At 45.7% G+C, this 19,756-nt stretch overlaps 1 protein-coding gene and 1 long non-coding RNA gene across 3 annotated transcripts; both read right to left on the reverse strand.

The window, feature by feature from the left end:
• Nucleotides 1-1,890: 1,890 nt before the first annotated feature.
• Nucleotides 1,891-3,825, reverse strand: LOC136473649 (uncharacterized). Its single transcript, XR_010762708.1, has 3 exons — nucleotides 3,606-3,825; nucleotides 2,274-3,538; nucleotides 1,891-2,143 (listed from the first exon to the last, which is right to left on the reverse strand). It is a non-coding gene; the product is annotated as an uncharacterized lncRNA (long non-coding RNA).
• Nucleotides 3,826-14,413: 10,588 nt separating this feature from the next.
• On the reverse strand, nucleotides 14,414-16,229 carry LOC136473650 (uncharacterized). 2 transcript variants are annotated; one of them, XM_066471304.1, is made up of 3 exons: nucleotides 16,047-16,229; nucleotides 15,273-15,445; nucleotides 14,414-14,880 (listed from the first exon to the last, which is right to left on the reverse strand). In XM_066471304.1, exons 2-3 carry the CDS (start codon nucleotides 15,423-15,425, stop codon nucleotides 14,713-14,715), a joined length of 321 nt encoding a protein of 106 aa, XP_066327401.1. In that variant the 5' UTR covers nucleotides 15,426-15,445; nucleotides 16,047-16,229; the 3' UTR covers nucleotides 14,414-14,712. The 2 variants fall into 2 exon arrangements, with proteins under 2 accessions (XP_066327401.1, XP_066327402.1); XM_066471305.1 differs by having other exon boundaries at nucleotides 15,919-16,051.
• Nucleotides 16,230-19,756: the final 3,527 nt, after the last annotated feature.

Below are 19,756 nucleotides of genomic sequence, written 5' to 3' on the forward strand. Positions count from 1 at the left end.
GTTTGGTTACCGCCTACGCGTGCCACACCATTGTTGCGGCTGCACCAAACATGCGGCGGCTAAATCGTGCGCCAGACTTTTGGCAACTGGTGGCACAAAAATGAACTAGCATTGCTATGCAGCCTGTTCGGGAGGCCGTATCGTATCGTGGATTATTTACTGCTGGCTGGTTTGGTGTGAGAGAAAAACACTGTTCCCGGCTGGAAATTTACGATCGTTTACGAGCAAGTGAACAGGCTGATGGCTGCGTCGCGGCACGCTGCAGGTACGGCAACCTACCAAACAGACGCCCAAGCTTAGGCGCGAGACCTATGGCGTATTGTGGCGAGGTGTGGACACCAACCAAACACGCCCCTAATCTATGTGAAAACGTATAGTACTATTCCCCTTTTATAAATTATATACTCTAATTTAGCGGGATAACATATATATATTACTGTTCAATCCAAGAAGAAACTAGAATGTTGTTTGTTTCAAGTTTAGATACTTATTTGTTGCATTGCTTATGGACACTTTATTTTGGGTTTGCTTCCTAATCTACTTGACAATCAATTACTATTAGTCTTGTTTCAAATCTTATCTATTAACTTATTTATTTGCATGCGCTCTTTTATTTATATAGTTTGTTTTCCAATCCAACTAGAAGTCAAAACGTCTTATAATTTAGAATGAAGGAGTAAAAAAGACGAACAGATAATTTCACAAGACTCAAAAGGCTCTGTATTGTAGATAATAATATCTCCACGTCCACAGATGAGGTTAAGGTCCAAATTAATATCAGTATTGTTATAAGGGCACCCGCAATGACGGACTCATAAGCTAGTTCAAAATATTTTTTTTATATTTTAATAGAAGAGAGAGAAAAGCTAGCTCTTGATCAAGAGCTAGACTCATACACATATTCTAAGATTGTATGAGAATGTCATGTGGGTTCAATCATACTATGAGTTATTGCTAAAATCTAGCACTATTTAAAAGGTTGGTTTAGAACTAATAACTGGCTATAATATTGCGGGTGCCCTAAGCATATTTCACGGACGCGGATGAAGTCCACGCACGCACGAGCTTTAATTTAGTCTTGGTTGGTTCAAAGAGGGTGTTCTCCAATACTCGATGAATGAGCGCACAGACAGCGCATTTATCTTAAGATGGTGGACTCAATGTGCATACTACAGCGCAATTAAAATCTTGTACATATGTTTAGTCCATACACTTTGAATGCAGCTACTACGACACTGATGCGTGCTCAGAAATGAGCGTCATTGGTAATAAACCTAATGTCAACTGCTACGCCAAACCCTCATTCAATTCCGTTTACTTTCTCGACTAGAGTTGCGTGTGAGATCCCTACCAGAAGCTTTCTTCAACATGCTACACACGGCCTGTTCGCTGGTTGATTTATGGGCTGGTTTGGACTGGCTGGTGCTGGTTTATTGTGAGAGGAAAACACTGTTGGCTGATTAGTTTGGGCTGGCTGAAACCAACAAGCGAACAGGCTGACGATCTCTCTTAGTTTAGTGTTGATCGAGACCGTGACAGATGCTAGAATGGTACATACATGCGTGCTTACTTGTGTTCAGACATGTGCGACGACATGCGTCAGCAAATTGCAAGCACTCTCGCACGAGCGCAACACGTATCTCGCTAAGGTTTTATTTGGCTGGGCATCTCAGCCGTCGTGGACCGATACCATACAGAGGCGAGACAAGAGGTGAAAACATTGACCTACGTTGCAGCAAAAGACTTTTTTTATTATTATTACACGACAAAAGACATTATTAGTTGACCTAGACACCTCCGTGATGGCCTGGTGAAAAATGGCCAGTAAATAATAAATGGCATGCATGGCAGCGTGGGAAGAATCGGTAAGAACCTTACGCGTTGTGAGACCAGAGCAGTATCCATATCTATATGACTATACAAGGAAGTAAGGAGAGTTGAGAACTGGAGATCGAGGAGATACTCTCTTTTTTTTTCTCTCACTATGCATAAGAGCCTCTCCAGCAGTCTCTCAATATCTTAACCCCAATAATTAAGTATTGGAAAGAGCCCCATTTTCTATTATTTCCATGGTTACTAGGCAGTTCCCATGCGCAATGCGCGGGCGGTAGGTGAGCGTAGCAATCGGCGCTGCGTTACATATCTGTGAATGTACCAAACAAAAAGATCATAAAAGGTTCATGTGACATGTTTATTCTAAGCCTGCACGGAAGAAATAATGTATTAAACCGTAATCTAGCAAAAGACATGACCAATTCCTGAGTTTGGCCAACCTTTTTGTATATGATGACAGTAGATCTTAGTTTGCGACTTTGGATGACCTGCACAGAAACGTAAGCGAAGCACTTAGTGTTGAAATGATAGCCAAAAAAATGAATATTGGCCTTTATACTGCATTCCTGTGAAGTTTAGCACTCATTGTAACAAATTTGGTTAAAGTAAGCGAATAAGGGAAGTGACTTGGAAATTGCAACGTTTGTTCAAATTTGGTTAAAGAACATAGTCTAGCAAGGTTGTGAAGTTTATCAGATTTGTTTGACTGCCCAGATTCAAAATGGAAAAAAAAAGAATTTAGTGAAGTTTTCGAAAACTGTCAGCACATTATCTTGTATTTGGGTAGTACAGAATCAGGTAGTGCATCCCTCCTACTCCACTTCAGCCGTGCCACTCTTATTATTGTCGTCAGATGGACGGATGTTCTTGCTCTGCTTCAAAGGTACCTCGTCTCCTGCCATATAAATAGTGTATGTGAAACTGCAGAGGCATACAAATTTAAGTGGCACAGTACAAAATAAAAGAAAAATATAGTATGAAATATATTCAGAGTCAATCGCATCGTCTGAAACTCTGAAGTACTAACAGATCATATTCCAAGCAGAATCTAAATTACATTCCCTCTATTGATAACTTACTGCTAATATGTTACTTTGTTTTACTATTGTTTCAAAAAAATCAGGAAAATCCGAAAGTAATGTTTGGTTATGTTTCTTGAACTATGACCTGAACCAAAAACACACTGGGAATGTGTTATGCAACAAAATGAGTAACCTTAGCTGAAATTTGGCTTAGGCTAATGCTTATGCTGAAATGTTGCGAGAGAAAAACAGCTGAAATGTTGCGAGAGAAAAACACCGTTCCATGGCTGAAAAGTAGCTCAAGCGAACATGGTCTGTTCCTCGAGCATTAGAAAAATGAAAACGTTAGATTATTGATTGATAATAAAGAGCGAACATATTCATCTTGGCATTTGGCAAAAACAAAACTGAAATCACCTGTATTACCTAGAAAAAATATACACAGTACATCAGTGGCATGGATCAGAGGAGAAATTATAGAGCGGCATGGATCAGAGGAGCAAGTATAGAGCATTTGAGAGTTGATATGGAATATTGGAACAACAAATGAGATGCAGGCCTCCATCCGCGAGACCTTGCGAAGAGGACGGGGCAGCACTGCTCGGCGTTCCACGTATGCCTGGCGAAGACGTGGCGGCAGGCATGCACGCCCATGCGCTGCGCCTCGCCGCCTCCAGGACTGACTAAAAGAGAGGCACCAGATATAGTACGGTAACCAAATTAAATTACAGATAGGAGAAAGAATGAAACCTGACGTCGGTGTTTAGGGCGAGGCTGCGGCGAGCCCGTAGGCCGGCGGCGTGTGCGACGGACGCACATGTGAAGCTACAGTGCCGCTGCCGGCGGCGGCCGATGCGGGTGCATGTTGGAGGCGAGCGTGAGGGGACGACTGCGGCAGGCGCGTAGGGAGCGACTGTGCGGAGCAGGTCGGCCAGCGGGCATGAACGCAGCTGCGATCGCGGCGGCCGAGTAGAGCACGTCGGAATCTTCAAGAGAGGAAGAACCGTGTGCAGGGGCTGGAAATATCTGGAGGAGTAAGGACACAGACGTTCGTAGGCCGTAGATGGTGGATCTTGTGGCTGGTAAATGTTGGCGACGTGGCCGCATGAGAGAGCCGTAAATGGTATACATAAAGAGACTTTTACCTACCAGCCATTATAAAAATTTCTAATTTATTCTCTACCACATAAATTTTGGCTGCTCCTCCTTAGTCCCTCGCGCAAACTTTTCTGGTCCTTTGTGCCACTTTCGTCGCGTGACGGCCGGTAACGGAGGGATAGAACGACCCTTTTGCCCCGGTGTCTAGGCGTCAGGAGCAGAATTTTCCACTTGCCCTTGACGCCACGCGGGAGTCTGGCATTCTAGCGGGATAAAATTTGCTATGCATTTTCTCTCAGTTGCAGCATGTCATTAATTGACATCCAATTACATAGATTCAGAAACCACAACAACAAATTTGACAAACCAGTTACGAAAATTTCACAAACCATAACAGCATTTCATAAACCAGTCATGACATAGACCAGACCATTGTTTTGGTCATGACATAAACCAGACCATTGTTTTGGTCATGCACAGACCACTGTTTTGGTCTTACAAAATGCAGGTTATGGTCAATAGACGGACCACATGAGTTACAAAATATCTGGAGTTTTGAGTCATCTCACAGACAACAACTAAATGTCAAGCTTCCTTTTGTTTCTGGTACCCATAGCAAGACTATCTGAAGTTGTAGATACCTTGGCTCTTGTATTCATAGCAAGACTGGCTCCATTGCGTTGCTTTCCTACTAACTTCTTATTCATTGTTGTCTTGGGTCTCCCTTTGTTCTCAGTTGTGTTGACATCGTCAGTAGTGTTGACATGCTGAGGTTCTGGCTCTAGGCTAGCAGGGAAACAAAATGCTCAAAGGCACAGGCTGCAGGCTTCCAGTTTCTGGCTCGTTGGAGCCTGTTCTAGATCTTCTAAAGCAAAAAAAGTATTAGGTTAGTTGACTTATAAACATGTAGTACAAGGAAAATGTCAAGAACATGAGCCTACCTGATTGAAGCTGCTGAGGCAGAGGATGAGCTCTTTGATTTCTTAGAACTTGCTGTTGTTGTTTTCATCTTATTTCCAGCAGCTGCTTTAGTTGTGGCAGTTGTACCAGGAGGCAAATCAGGGAACACCATTCTGGTCGGAACAGAAACAATGCTTGTTTCAGTTGAGGCTGGGTTGCCTTTTTCTTCTTCCGTTTAGGTGCTCCCCTGCAATTGATAAATACAAACTGTCAATACTAATAAGTATGTCACATACAACCCAACACAAAAATCTAAAATAAAGAATCTCACCTATCAGCAAGCAGTGTTGCAATGTCTGTAGGATCTTCATCTTTACAAGTGTACTAGTGATGTCCATATTCATGGCAAATAGGGCACTAGTGCCTGCCTTTATTGCCTTTGTTGCCACCTTCAGCACCTCCTCTGAACCTTGTCTGCCTCCTTCTACCAGTAGTTGATTTGAGAAGAGGTGGATGCATAAAGAAGCCATGATTAGATTTGGGCCACATGGACTTATCAGGAATGGTAGGGATGATACCCTCATAAGCTGACCTGAGCTTCTGCACGGAGTAGTAGTTGTCCACATGGTCTTCAATTTTCTCTCTACTTATGCTAGTGATGTAGGCCAGTGCATGCTTACATGGTAGGCCTGAAACCTGCCAAGCCCTACAAGTGCAAGTCCTTTGGTCCAAATTCACAACATATCTAAAGCTTGATCCTCCTCTTGCACACACCTCTGCAATGCCATCGCCGCTAGTTATGACATCAACTATCTAGGTTCCTGCTTTGCTCCTTCAGCTTGTCCACAATGTGTGGAAGTATCTTGCCCTACATCTGTCTTGCAATCTTCCTTCTGTGGTTCCATTTGATTAATAACTTCTGTCTGATTGTATCAAGCAAGTCATCCAAATGCCTGACTTTTTCACCTTTGATCCAGTTGTTGAAGCTCTCAAGCTAAATTATTTGTGACATAGTCTATCTTAGATGTGACTCCAAATTGACTTCTGGTCCATAGCTTCTTATGGTTCTACTGTAGATAAACCATAGCTGCTAGGCTTAGCTGCTGCCATTGCTGACCGGTGTTTCTCAAAAAGGTATTGAGTTCCAACTATAAGATGATGCCCACAAATGATCATCAAACACCTTTCCATGGAACCTTTTCTTAAAATTTTGAACAAGATGCCACATATACTCTCTCTGCTCTGCATTAGGAAATACCTCACTCACACCGGCCATCACTGCTTGACCACAATCAGTACAGAAGGTTAGACCTGGTGGACTCCCTATAGCATCTCTCAGTCTCTCCATGAACCATATCCTAATTCTCATTTGTTTCTGAATCTATGACTCCAACTACAACTGGATACATCCAGTTGTGCCCATCTACTGCACATAGGCTACACATAGTTGACCTCTAAACTTGCCCATGAGAAATGTACTATCAACTGACAAGTATGGCCTACAGCCTTGAAGAAACCCATCAATACATGGCTTCATGGCAAAGAACAGTCTATTGAACCTAATCTTGTTATTAATGGTATGATGATCAATAACTACAAAGCTACCTGGACAAGATTCCTCAATTTGCAACTTGAACCTATACAGATTGTCAAAACTGGACTTCCAATCTCCAAATAATTGGCTAGTGAGCTAGTTCTTTACCATTATATACTCTCTTGTAAGGCACAACCACCTTGAATTCATCCTTGATCCTCCTCTGTAGCTCCATAGCTGACACCCTGGGATTCTCAAATACCCAGTCCTTCACCTTTTCACAAACCCAAAACTTGGTTGCACACTTCACTTTACCACCTCTTCTTGTGCTCTGACACTCATGAGGATATGGGTTCTTCTTCACCTACAAATATGTCACACCAATTATAAGTAAATCAACAAAAAAGAAAGATGGCAAGAGTTACCTTCACTGTTAAGTTGTCTACAGTTGTAGATGCATGAATCCTCCACCTACATCCATCAATTCTGGCACTGCAGTAGGCCCTATAGCCTCCCTGGATCACTCTTCTCTATGTTAAACTCAAACTCATTTCTGATTGCATGTGTAGCCAAAGCCAACTTAAAACAAGACATATTTTCATAGATGTTGCCTACTGTTATTGGTGGGTCATTTTTGTCATACACTATTTTAGGATTACTAAGTGGAACTTTATCTTTGACCATTTCATCTGCCTCATCCTCCTCATAGTCATCATCAGAATCAGATTCACATTCAGAGTCAGAAACTAGGTACATCCTCCTCAAATGCATCAGTACCCTTGGTCTGTGGCTCTAATTCTAGGTACATGCCCTCCTCATCCACACCCACGTGCTCATTCTATGGCTCAGGATTGTTTAGGTAGTTGTCATCATCAGTGGTTGTTGCCGTTTGAGAGGAAGCTTGAGTTTGGGTTGAAGCTGGTTTTTGAGTGGAAGCTTGTGTTTGGGTTGGTGCTGGTGTAGGCTCAGCTAGGTTACAGGCTTGCATAGAGGAGTTAGGCATTTCAGCTAAATCATGCCATAGTGGAATGACTGGTGTATCAGTACCCATAGGATGGTAAGCAAAGGTCAACAAGCAGGTCTTGGCACTAGCATTTTTGGAAAACATAGCAACTAAATCATGGTCACTGCTGACTTTGATGTTGGACTTGGTTTCACCACAGTAGTAGAACATGTCAACAATGTCACCATAACCACAAGGGTACTTATCCACAATGTCTTCGACCAAATCCTTGAAATTTGTTGTGTCAGCATCTACAACTGTGCTTATGCTAAACCAACGACATCGAGAATTTGTCGCAACGATCCTTATTTCTAATCTGTAGCTCATTTTGGGGTCCATCCTACATACGAACACCCATCGATTAAGGCAGATCTACGGCAACAAACTAAGCACCTACAATTAGGCTAAGTGCATGACAATGGAGGACAACAAGAGAAGAAGAAGACAATAGCCTACCCGTCTGAAAGCCACGCCGGGCGCACCTCCGGCTCCACCATGGCGACTCCCTGGATCTCGCGGTCACCCTCAACCAAGGCCCCTGCTGCACGTGGCCTTGGATCTAGTGGGTCAACCTCTTGATCCCTACCCCATGAGACCCCCTCCTCACGTGTAGCAGATCTGCTTGGTCACCGCCGCCTCTTCTCGCCGCCGCCTTGGTTCCTTCGGCTAGGGTTTTGAGAGAGAGAGGAGCTAGAGAGAGAGACGAGAAATGAGGAGTTGGAGACTTGGGTTGTCTTTCGTGGGACTTAAGTGGAAAATTCTGCTCCTGACGCCTGGACACAGGGGCAAAAGGGTCGTTCTATTCCTCCGTTACCGGCCGTCATGCTCTAAACTGACGGAAATGGCACATAGGACCAGAAAAGTTTGCGCGAGGGACTAAGGAGGGGTAGCCAAATTTCCTGTGGCAGAGAAGGAATTAGAAACTTTTATAATGGCTTGTAGGTAAAAGTCTCATACATAAATAAGGGTATATGGTAGATATGGAAGGAATTTTTTTCTATGACCACTCGTGGTGGACATTTGAATCGGTGAAACTCATCGTGACCCAACGAAGAATCAACACCCAGTGACATTTTTTATCGTGACCAAATAAAGAATCAGCATCAATGATATTTTTAATTACAAGTACAGACATAAACACTCATGTATGCACACTCACCTTTAAAACCGTGCGCGCAAACATCCTTCTCTGTGATTACCTTCAAAAGATTAAGGTAGCGTTTGGTTGAGAGTCAAAGTGGGGTGGGAGGGTCCTGACTCTGATTCATGGGATGGGACGGCTCCATTTTCTGTTTGGTTAAGGAGGGATAGGATGGACCCGTTTTCTGTTTGGACCGGAGACAATAAAAGTGGGATTAGCGACTGACAGGTGGGACCCAATTGTCGGTTTTTTTAATTTTTTCTTCTTTTCTCTTTCCTCTCCTTACCTCTTCGATCCCAACCGCCCACCTCGTCTCCTCCGCCGGCGCCTGGCTTCCCCAGCGAGCTCGCCCCGCGCTTCCTTCCCCCAAGCTCGCCCCGTGCCTCCTTCCTCCGAGCTCGCCCCGCGCCCACGAGGCGCCGGCGCTCGGTGGCCGGCGAGGCGGCGTGCTTGCGCTTGCCCACGAGGAGGCCCGCGAGGCGGCGGCTCTCGCCCGCGCGGCGGCCCACCAGTGCGGCGGGGCCGGAGGCGGAGCCCGCACGCACGGCGGAGGTCACCAGGGCCGGGGGCGGAGGTCATCGGGTCGGGGTGGAGCCTGCGCGCTCGCCGGCGGCCGGGTCGGGGCGGAGCCCACGCTTCTTCCTCGACTCCGGTGAGTCCCTGCTTCTTCCTTCTTCCTCAACTGCGGCAAGCCCCCGCTCCGCATCTCGTTCTTCTCACACACGAGTGCGGGCCATGCAGCACTCGTCCCACGAGGACCGTCCCCGTCCGCTCTTTTTTGAGGGGCGAACCGCGCCCGGATCTTCAGCGAATATTCGCTCATGGGACGTCCTCGTCCCCGCTTGACTCGGATCCAAACAGCCCTCGTCTTAGGGCCGTCCCATCCCATCCCTCTTTGTCCTAGCATCCAAACACTACCTAAGACTATACCAACATATCTCGAGATTGACGATACAACATCAGACACCTCGTTGTTGATGAGTACACCATTGAAAGAACAACGTCTCAATACGTCGGCAACCGGTGACATTGACAGAAGCTATTAGTGTAGTTGATGTGAAATACTAGTACGTACGCGTGAACAGTGGGATGAGTTTATACAGTGTGGTGCATACACGTGAACAGTGCATGAGTTGACAAATTAACATGCTCCTATAGTCCCATCAACAATGGGACATTGAGATAAGCTTGTTCACCACGTAAAATGGACGTTACGCCGTTAGAGGACAGAGCCTTACAAACACTTCAAGAAAAGCAAGTGAAAACTCTGAATAATACTGTATAGAATAGGTAGGGACAAATAATCACACGAAGGGTCCGACATAATTTCCAATACAACACAGTTTCAACTTCCTGCACTGGACCTCAGCCTTTGCCTCAATATCACCATCTTGAAGAGTACCAATATTTTCGTCCAACAAACATCACTTAGGATCTCTTTGACAGGGCTCCGGTGGCTTCGGCTCCCGCACCTGTCGGCCGCCCACGGGCCGATAGGTGCCAGAGGGAGCCGGAGCCGGAGCCGCGCAGCCCGAAAAACGAGCTTCTCCGACTCCGGCAGTGTCTGTGAGAGAGAAAAGGAAAAGAGAGAAAAATAGTTCCTATGAATAGTAGCCCCAGTCAGCCCCGTGGACCGCCGGAGCCCTGGCAAACAGATCCTTCCTTAGACCATGCAGAACCTCGCATACGCGTCGTCTCCCACGAAGGCGACTCGAGGGCGCTTGCCCTCCTGGCCTAGCGCCCGCCTCTGCTCGTCGGCTCGGCCGCCACGGCACCTCGCCTCCTCATCGGTGGCGGCGGCGGCCATGGGGAGGGGATGAAAAAGGTTTCCTTCCCCGTTCTTCCTCCTCTCTCCTCTGCACACGCCCTGCCCGAACCCAAATCCCTCGATCCGTGCATGTTTCTGCTAGATCCATGCTCCTAGGGACTGGATCCGTGCAGGGTGGGACCGGATCCGTGCAGCCGCTGTAGGCGTCGGCCGTGGGGCTTGGCCGCGGAGGCAGCGTTGCCCTCGGCGCGGGACAAGCCGTAGCGCTCGGGAGCCATGTGGGGCCGCCTGAGGAGCCGGCCGCAGGGGTCTTCAGCACGACGCCTCGGCCGCGCGAGCCCGCACGGGCCTCAGCGCAGGGGCCACCGTGGCACACGGCTGCCGTGCGGGGCCGCTTACCGCTTCCTGCGAGGCGCGCGGAGGCCGCCCGTGTGGCGGCTCGGTGCCGTCTGCGAGGCCGCGCGAGCTACAGCGTAGGAGGTCGTCGCGGCGCATGGCTCGGTGTCCTGCGGGGCCGCCTTGCGCAACCTGTGGGCGACGCCGAGGCCTGTCTCGCCGTTGTTCTGCTTCAGGCCCAGCCTACAACCGCCGATGTCGCTGCTGCCTCGCCCCCTGCGGGGCAGCGTGGGGTCACCGGGCGCTGACTCGCCTGGATACGTGCGCAGGGACTCTGGATCTGTGAGGGCGGAGGGCGTCCTGGTGAGCCTTCAGCGCGGGTCCAGGCACTGCAGTGGTTGTGACGTGGTCGATTGGAAGTGGCCTCTGCTCCGGGCGGACGACGGTGTCACAGCTTGCGTCACTTACCTAGCCCATGTTTAGTTGCCTCAAATTCCAGAATTTGACACTACACAAAAAGAAGATTTCCCGTCACATCAAACTTGCGGTACATGCATGGAGTACTATATGTTGACGAAATCAAAAACTAATTGCACAGTTTGGTTGTACTTTACGAGACGAACGTTTTGAGCCTAATTAGTCAACGATTGGACAATTATCACCAAATAAAAACAAAACGCTACTGTAGCTACAGTAGCGCATCAAATTCGGCGGCGCCGATTCGGTGGCCGAACTAAACGCGCCCCTAGTTGCCTAGTTGGAGGCGTCGTCTAAAATCCATTCCATCGTCCGCTCGCTCGCCGGCTATGGCCCTAATCCAACGATGGTGGAGTCCGCGGACGTCATTCCCCTCCTCGAAGGCATTGTTGTTGTGCACCTACCAGCTTCACTCGATCCTTTGTTCCTCTTGCCAGATCTGCCCTTGTTGTTCTTGTGTGTGCCTCATGTTCTTCTCCTACTGGAGTGCTTGGCCTAGTCATCGTCGCTCGTCGTTTGGTCTCAGGTGGATGCTTTGCTGTCGTCGACCTTGCTCCACACTCTGGCAGATACTTTGCTGCCGAGTGTGTGCGGGCCTCTCATCTTGAGGATGCTTTGTTGCCAAGGTTGCTATGATCCTCTCGGACAGATGCTTGGCCGCCGTTGTTGCTGGTTCACCTTGTGGATACTTTGTCGCTGTTTAGGGTCCCCTCTCTGGCAGATACTTTGTTGTCGAGAGCGTGCGGACCTCTTGCCTTGCGGATGCTTTGCCGCCAAGATTGCTATGATCCTCTTGGGTGGATGCTTTGCCGCCATTGGCGCTATTTCGCCGCCCTCTCTTGGTGGATGCTTTGCCACCATGACCTAGTTTGCTCTCTGTAGGCAGCTTTTGCATTGATGTATCTTCTTCTCACATGTTATGGCTAGTAGGGTTTAGGGGTTGTGGGTTCTTCACCATCCCTGTTCTTTCTTTCTTTTGTGGTGGGGTTGCGTTCTTGCTTGGTAATCTCTGGATTACTTGGTTTGGTTGTAACCAGTTAAACTTTGCTTCCTCTTAATGAAAAACATGTACAAGGTCATGATCGAGAAAAATATATTTTCTTCCTAAAATATGAAGTTTTACGACTCTAAAAAAGTATTGAAAGGAATAAAGAAGGCCATCTCCCAGAGTTTCTAATAATCCACTCCTAAAATATAGTAGACAATTTTACATTAGGAATCCTATACTATTTCTAAATTATCCTAACCAGCTTTATATATTTTTTCTCTCTTATACATTTGCATCAGGAACCCTTTCCTACTCTTTATTCTTTCCACGCCCTTTCACCTTTAGATTTACAGACAAACACGCATGGGAGAGAGAAGATACGCTCGACTCGGAAGTGCGTAACTTTACGCGGAACAGGGTGACTTTTCATAAAGTTCTAAAAGATTATGAGGATGGATTAGGAGTTGTTGGAGAGGAGTTTTTTCTTATCTTGCTAAAACCAAGAATTAGAAAAGAATTTTAGAGAACTCTTCAAGATGCTCTAAGAAAGAGCTTGTTACATGTGTCATCGTTTTCAACCTACGTCAACGAACAATGCAACGGCTCGAATTCACCTAAGCACATTCAACCACACAGAGGCAGAGGCCTCGGTGAAAAAATTCTGGCGAAGTGGCTCTGTGTGGTTGGGCCACTCGGTGGAGCATAACCTGCCCAAGTTCAATTCTGGCTAGAACGAACTCGGAGTGAATTTTCATGCAGGTCTTGTTTGGATGTTGTTGGGTTCTCCTTAATCCACGTGTATATTCCATCTCAACGTGTGCAGATTGACACTATATCCAAACAAGGACCGAGCATGTGTATGAGGTGCGTGTGCCGAGCATGTGTATGAGGTGCGTGTGCGTGTATATGAGATGGGTGTGCGTGAATGCGTGAGTTACTCAGTAGGCGCATTTGAGCCTGTTCACTTGGTCGTAAACGATCGTAAATTTCCAACCAGAACAGTATTTCTCTCTCACACTAAACCAGTCAGCAGTAATAATCCACGATCGTATACAATCGTTCCGGCCCCAGCCGAACAGGCTGTTAGATGCAAGCAACATTCAGACATCATTGTTACTGATAAAGTGTAAATTAATCACTACTTAGGGTCCATGTGCCAAACTTAAGGAGTATCTTGATGTTATAAGTTTGTCACAGTGCTATTACCTACATTTCCTGTAAAGATAGCATTCCAGCCCTTCATTGGCATGGTCATCGTTGCCTTATAGTACAACCTGCTGCAAAAGCAAGAGATTAGTACTAGCAAAAATCTTGAGGGCATCACAAAAAGTACTATTCAGCCCTGGATGTTCAAAAAGCTTCAGACCTTGTAAACCAATCGCTTCAAGCCCTAAATTACGAAAAAGGCTATTATGGTTATACTGTTATAGCCTACCACTTAAGAAGATGGCATGCCGACAGCTTCCTGTCAAACATTGCTGCTCCGCAACAGGAGTGGCGTAACAAGACAAGAGGACCTAGTCAAAGGCATTAATACATTTCAGTTCAGTACTGACGTACTGGGAGTAATGTGGACGAACTAAATAAGACTTACCCTCAACAACATTTACCCACAAGTGATGTAAGTACATATTAATGCCACAAAATTATCACATAATCCCAAAATTCAGAAACAACTATTGTGTAGTCTCCCATCCATGTGAAGTCCAAAATAATATACTAACAGTCCGCAACTTTCTTACTTCTTTAGTTAAAGTATGCAAGGCAAACATAAGTACATAACCCCAGGATTCACAAGAAAAGTATTGGCACAATATTCAATATACAATATAGTGACAATTTATCCAGATATATTTAACAACATAGTAATAAGTTATTACCGGAAAGCATGTGGCACTAGATCCTTTACTATGGCAATCAAACAGATTAAGCTCCAAACTATGGTGATGGTGTCTGCACATTCATCTATTAGACCTGACACCTGACCTCCACGTCAATAAACACTCTTACAATAAGAATTTCATGAGGAAATAGCATAAGTCCAAAATTCTGCTGAAATTAAAGCATTTGAAATACTGAGAAAAAGATTAAAGCTGCATAAATGTGAGAATCATACAGTGAAAATCTGTTGGCATTAAAACTGATATGATGTTTTAAGAAAGTTGCAGCATGCTGTGAAATGGGGAGAAACGGAGACTGTAATATGCCAAAGCAGAGTCCTCTCCTCTTTGAAGACGTTTCAGTGCTAATGCCAGAGCACGCACTAAAGAGCAATTTACACTTTTAAAACACCTTTATGTCACAAAATCTGTAGAGGATAGAATGTAAAGCTTATATGTTATAAATATATATAGATGTCAATCATAAAACAAAGAATATTCAGGTTCTCTTAGCAAAAAAAAAAAAAAAAAAAGGAAAGGGAAAATAAAATTACACAGGTTTTCAAAGGATCATCGTTCCTTTTGCTCTGGAACTGATCGGATACTATTCTGTGCAGGCTAATACTACATTATAACTGCTTTTACTGGGTGAACTGTGCTGCCCACATGACTCTGTGTCAATATCCCATCTTTTTATCTGTATAGCTCACACCGCAACGACGTTATCACTTATCAGTCATCCATCATCCGCGGCCTCTGGATCTCACTAATATAGGATGTCAAAGAAGTTCCAGAAGGATTCACTGTCCTATTGTTGCCACGACACTGCAGCAACTGTTGCTGAAGATTCTGGATAAAATTATTCAATTTCTGAATCATCTTTTCTTGAGTGAAGATTATCTGAAAACAAGTATAAAGTTATAGCCAAATTTGAATACTGGTGCCATTAAAAAAAATCCTCAAGCAACATTCCTATGGGTGACAAATAATTTCCAATTCTCATGTACTACATAATAATGTTCTTTCTAACCAAACAATCTTTGTAATGGGCTGAAACAACAACATAAGAATATATATATCTAAAATGAGGTTACTGAACGTGTCTCAACACTTGAAGTATATTTACCATGAAAATAAGGTCTAGGAAGCAATAATCCGCATGTTATTAGAGCCCTGCTATTCAAGTAGCTCCTTTTCATCTCAAAGCAATTTGTAGACAAAACTTTGTCACTATCTAAAACTAATAAAAAAAGCCTTGCTTAAAAAGCATTCAGATACACACAGTGAGTCACCTGATCCTTGACAAGCTCTTCTCTACTTGAAACATGTTTCTGGTTGCGAGCTTTAGATTCCAACTCATTTACAAGCTGTTGCTTCCATTCAAACTGGGACGTGACTATGAGTATCACCAACAGGAAGACAAGCACTACAGGCCTTGACACCATTATATTGCACGAGAGGAAACCTAAAAACAAATTCACCAATGAACGCATTAATAGTCAGACATCACTATTCATCTGAATATTACAAAGTGCTTTTAAAATGAATATAGAGAAGTAAATAGAAACTGCGCAAACGAAATCATGACCTTTCCTTTTTGTTTCAATGAGCTACATACAAGATAAGCCCCTTCGAAGCTATCCCAACCAGTAAACTGATAGTGACAAAATTTCCACAGCCATTCAGTCATTGAGATTTCCCTACCACAAGCAACTGAACTACTGAAGCGGAAGTGTAACTGTTGTAACAATTGCTAAGACTCGCGGGCAAATCCAATTCTCGGACACGCGGGCGCACGATTACAAAAACAAAGGAACAAAATCGCGCTCGATTAAAGGAAGACAACTAATATCCCTTATTTTTTTAAAAAAAATGGACTGAGGCACGCTAACACGAACAATTAGCAGACGCTATCGCACAGGGGAGCACTCTACTAACTTAGATTCCGTTGATAACACCACGATCACCGGCGCAGCCACCGACGCGCGCCACGCAGCGATATGAACGGGCGGCGTCGGAGAAAGAGACGAGAAGAGAGGAAGGGAGACCGGGAGAGGATAGCTCACAGGGCAGCGGCTCATCGGCCGACGCCTCCCGAGATATCGGAGAAGCCTCTGGGGCTAGTACGGCGAGGCGCCGAGACGGGGGCGGCACCGCCGGCGAGAAGCGGTTGCTTGGGAGGGAGAGAAGCGAGGAGAGGAAAGAGGAAACGTGAAGAAACCGCGGAAAATGGGGAGGAAGCACGGCCGCGGGCGGGGGACCCACACCAGGTTTGACGCCGTGAGGTTGTTCCGATCAGACGGCAGCCGTTGGTTCTCTCCGCGACTCCGCCTGTCCGCCGTCTGATGGTGGGGCCGCGGCCCGTGGGACGGTGGGAGAAGGAATGCGTGCTCCGTTCCGGTAGACGGGGTTCGGTGCCTTGTCATTTCGGATTTTTTTCTCTCCGGTCCATTCCGAAGTCAGTGAGGTAAACGGTCAAAAATCTCGGCTGGGTTGTCGAAAAGTTTCTGCGATACATCGCTACTGGAAACGGATCCTTTCCGAGTACAAATTATTCCGCCGAGTGTCCAAAATCAGGTATTCGACAAATATCTTCTTTATCGAGTGCTACAGTCGATAAAGATCTTTACTGAGTGCCGTGCTCGGCAAAAAATTATATTCGGCAAAGAGTTCGGACACTCGACAAAAAAAAGCTCTCGGCAAAGGACTTCTTTGTCGAGTGCCAGGCTCTCGACAAAAGCACGGCACTCGGCATAGGCTGCCCCGCGTAACGGTGTTCGGCCACGTCCTTCTTTGCCGAGTGCCTGCTGTTAGGCACTCGGCAAAGAAGGTTTTTTTTAAAAAATTCTTTGCCGAGTGTCCCAGATCTGGCACTCGGCAAAGAGTTTTTTTTTGAAAATACTTTGCCGTGTGCTCCTGACAAGGCGCTCGGCAAATTTTTTTTTCTCGAAATGTCTTTGCCGAGTGCCCCGATTGCCCCTATGAAGCACTAGGCAAAGCAGATATTTAAAAAAAAAATCCAAAACCCTCTTTGTCGAGTGCCATGCCCCGGCACTCGGCAAAGGTTTTTTATTTTTTTTGTTTTTGGTCTCCAAATTTTTTGTGTAGCCCTTTTAAAGTACCAGGAACTCCTAGTTAGAATTTGGGGATTTTTTTGTGGCTTTTTGATATATTTAGTTACTTTATTTCGTTTACTTGAATTTTTTCGAAAAATATAAATTTGAACTGCACGTGGTACGAATAATGGAATTTAATGATTCAAAAAATGATAGTCCTGTTACTGAGTGTAGTGTGAGGCCGTATCCAGGAACGGACCCGAAATTTCGGACATCTTGTTCACGAAACATGACCGCGAACTTGCGTGCGAAGTATTTTAAAATTCTATAAAAAGCAAACAAAGTCTGAAAATCATGAAACTTGTTGAGATGTCGTGATATCATATGTGGAGGCTATGATAAAAATTTGAGAAGGTTTGGTGCACGTTGTCACGTACGATGCTTACAAACCAGGACATCTCCACATGTACGATGCCCCCGGCCGCGCCCCGTGGACCGGCCGCCCCGACGCCGCCCGCCCCTACCCCCAGTGTCCGTCAGGTATGCGTTCTCTCTTTGTTGTTGTCGTAGTAGTGATAGTTGTAGTAGTATTAGTTGTACTAGTAGTGCTAGTGGTAGTAGTAGTATTAGAAGTAGTGGTAGTAGCGGTACAACTAGTGGTAGTAGTAGTAGTAGAAGTAGTGATAGTAGTAGTAGAAGTAGTGGTAGTAGTAGTAGAACTAGTGGTAGTAGTTGTAGCAATAGTGGTAGTAGTAGTAGAACTAGTGGTAGTAGTAGTAGCAATAGTGGAAGTAGTAGTAGAAGTAGTGGTACTACTTGGATATATTCTTCTGCATGGATTGATATCCAAACTACATGGCTTCTCTTGAGACATATGTGCTTGTCGGCCATCGTGCCGTTGTTTTTTGTAGGTTTTGGAAACCTCACCGTACAGGAGAGGTTCTGCCGATTTTTTTTAAATGACAGTATTTTGTTCCATTTTTGTAGAGAAGAGCCCGTCGAAGCCGAGTCGGAGTTCCCGTCGCCGTACCGGTTTGCCTGCACCGCGTCGCCTCGCCACTGCACCGACCCGCCATGGCCCCGCTAGCCTGACTCCGCCGTCACCCTAGGTATAACCCCTCTTTTCCGTACCATGATCGTAGATCGCGTAACCCAGTTAGGCGTCTCCCGTTCGAAAGAGATACGGTTGGAGGTATGCAGATCTTTACATATCTATGACCGTATCTGTTTTGGATTGTCCATGTTTTTTAGACAGCTCGCGGATACATAGATGGGTTAGTTTCCATGGTCTGCTCCGGTCCAAGATAGAGTTTCGGCATCACCTCCCTATTGTTCTCTATATATGCACTCTTCTTTGGCAGGACGTGTATCTGGAGAACAGCGGGGAGGTGCTGTCGAAATTATGTCTCGGATAGGAGTAGAGCATGAAAACTAACCTCATTTATGTATCCACGGGTGGGATTAGGACCTATCCTCACCTATTAGACAGTAGGAACACCATGTAGATGCAATTGATGGTTACATTACTCGCTGATACATATGTTAGAGGATGGATGACCGTCAATGGATGTACACGGGCTGGAGAAGTCAGAGTGATTACACCACGAAATAGATGAACAAGACCGATGCTTTCTTAAACGGTGCATTTGACAAGGCTGCTAAAGGACATTGCCTAGTTTTGTGTCTCTGCAGCAAATGTGGAAATAGGAGAAGGGTAAACAAGCTAGAAATGGGTAAACATCTTGTGAAGAATGGATTTACGCCGGACTACACCCGGTGGGTCCACCATGGTGAAGCCCATCGTATGATAGAGGAGGTGGTGAGACCACGGGTGGAGGCTTTTGATGCTGATGCCGGGGTAGCAGACATGTTAGATGACTTTCACCAAGGACAGTTCGATGAGGGACGTGAGAAGGAGGAGATGGAGGCAGCCGCACAGGCGTTCTATGACATGATGGACTCGGCACAGAAACCCCTTCATGATCGATCAACGGTGTCTCAACTAGATGCCATTGGATGCTTAATGGGGTTGAAGTCCGAGTTAAACTTGAGTGGACCTAGCTTCGATAAGATGTTGGCCGTGATTGGCACCTTGCTTCCGGAGGGCCACATTCTGCCAAAGAGCATGTACGAGTTATAGAAACTCCTTCGTGCACTTAAAATGCCGTATGAGCAGATACATGCTTGTTCGAAGGGGTGCGTCCTATTTAGGAAAGAACACAAGCATGCAAAGTTCTGTCCAAAGTGTAAATCCTCCAGGTACCTGGAGGTAGACTCTGATGATGGCCAGAAGAGGCAACTTACGATCCCTGTGAAAATCCTACGGTACCTTCCATTCCTATCGAGGATCCAACGGCTATACATGACCGAGGAATCCGCAAAACAGATGACATGGCACAAAAATGACAAATGGTACAATCCTGACAAGATGGTACATCCATCCAATGGTGAAGCTTGGATCCGCTTTAATGACAAACATCGTGACAAAGCAGATGAGGCTCGTAATATACGAGTCGCGCTGGCAACAGATGGGTTCAATCCTTATGGAATGATGGCTGACCCATATACATGTTGGCCCGTCATCGTTATTCCCCTTAATCTCCCCCTCGGTGTCTCCTTTCAACGACATAACGTATTCTTGTCGTTGATAATTCTTGGACACCCAAGGAGTAATATGGGTGTGTTCATGGAGCCTGTGTTTGATGAATTGGTCCGTGCTT

This window comes from Miscanthus floridulus, chromosome 8, assembly GCF_019320115.1.
Source record: "Miscanthus floridulus cultivar M001 chromosome 8, ASM1932011v1, whole genome shotgun sequence".
NCBI classification, from domain to species: Eukaryota; Viridiplantae; Streptophyta; class Magnoliopsida; order Poales; family Poaceae; genus Miscanthus; species Miscanthus floridulus.

Coding starts and splice junctions, on each gene's coding strand:
- LOC136473650 (XM_066471304.1), bottom strand. CDS start 15,425: ATGGTGTCAAGGCCTGTAGTGCTTGTCTTCCTGTTGGTGATACTCATA. Junction 14,881..15,272: donor AAGAGCTTGTCAAGGATCAG/GTGACTCACTGT, acceptor ACTTGTTTTCAG/ATAATCTTCACTCAAGAAAA.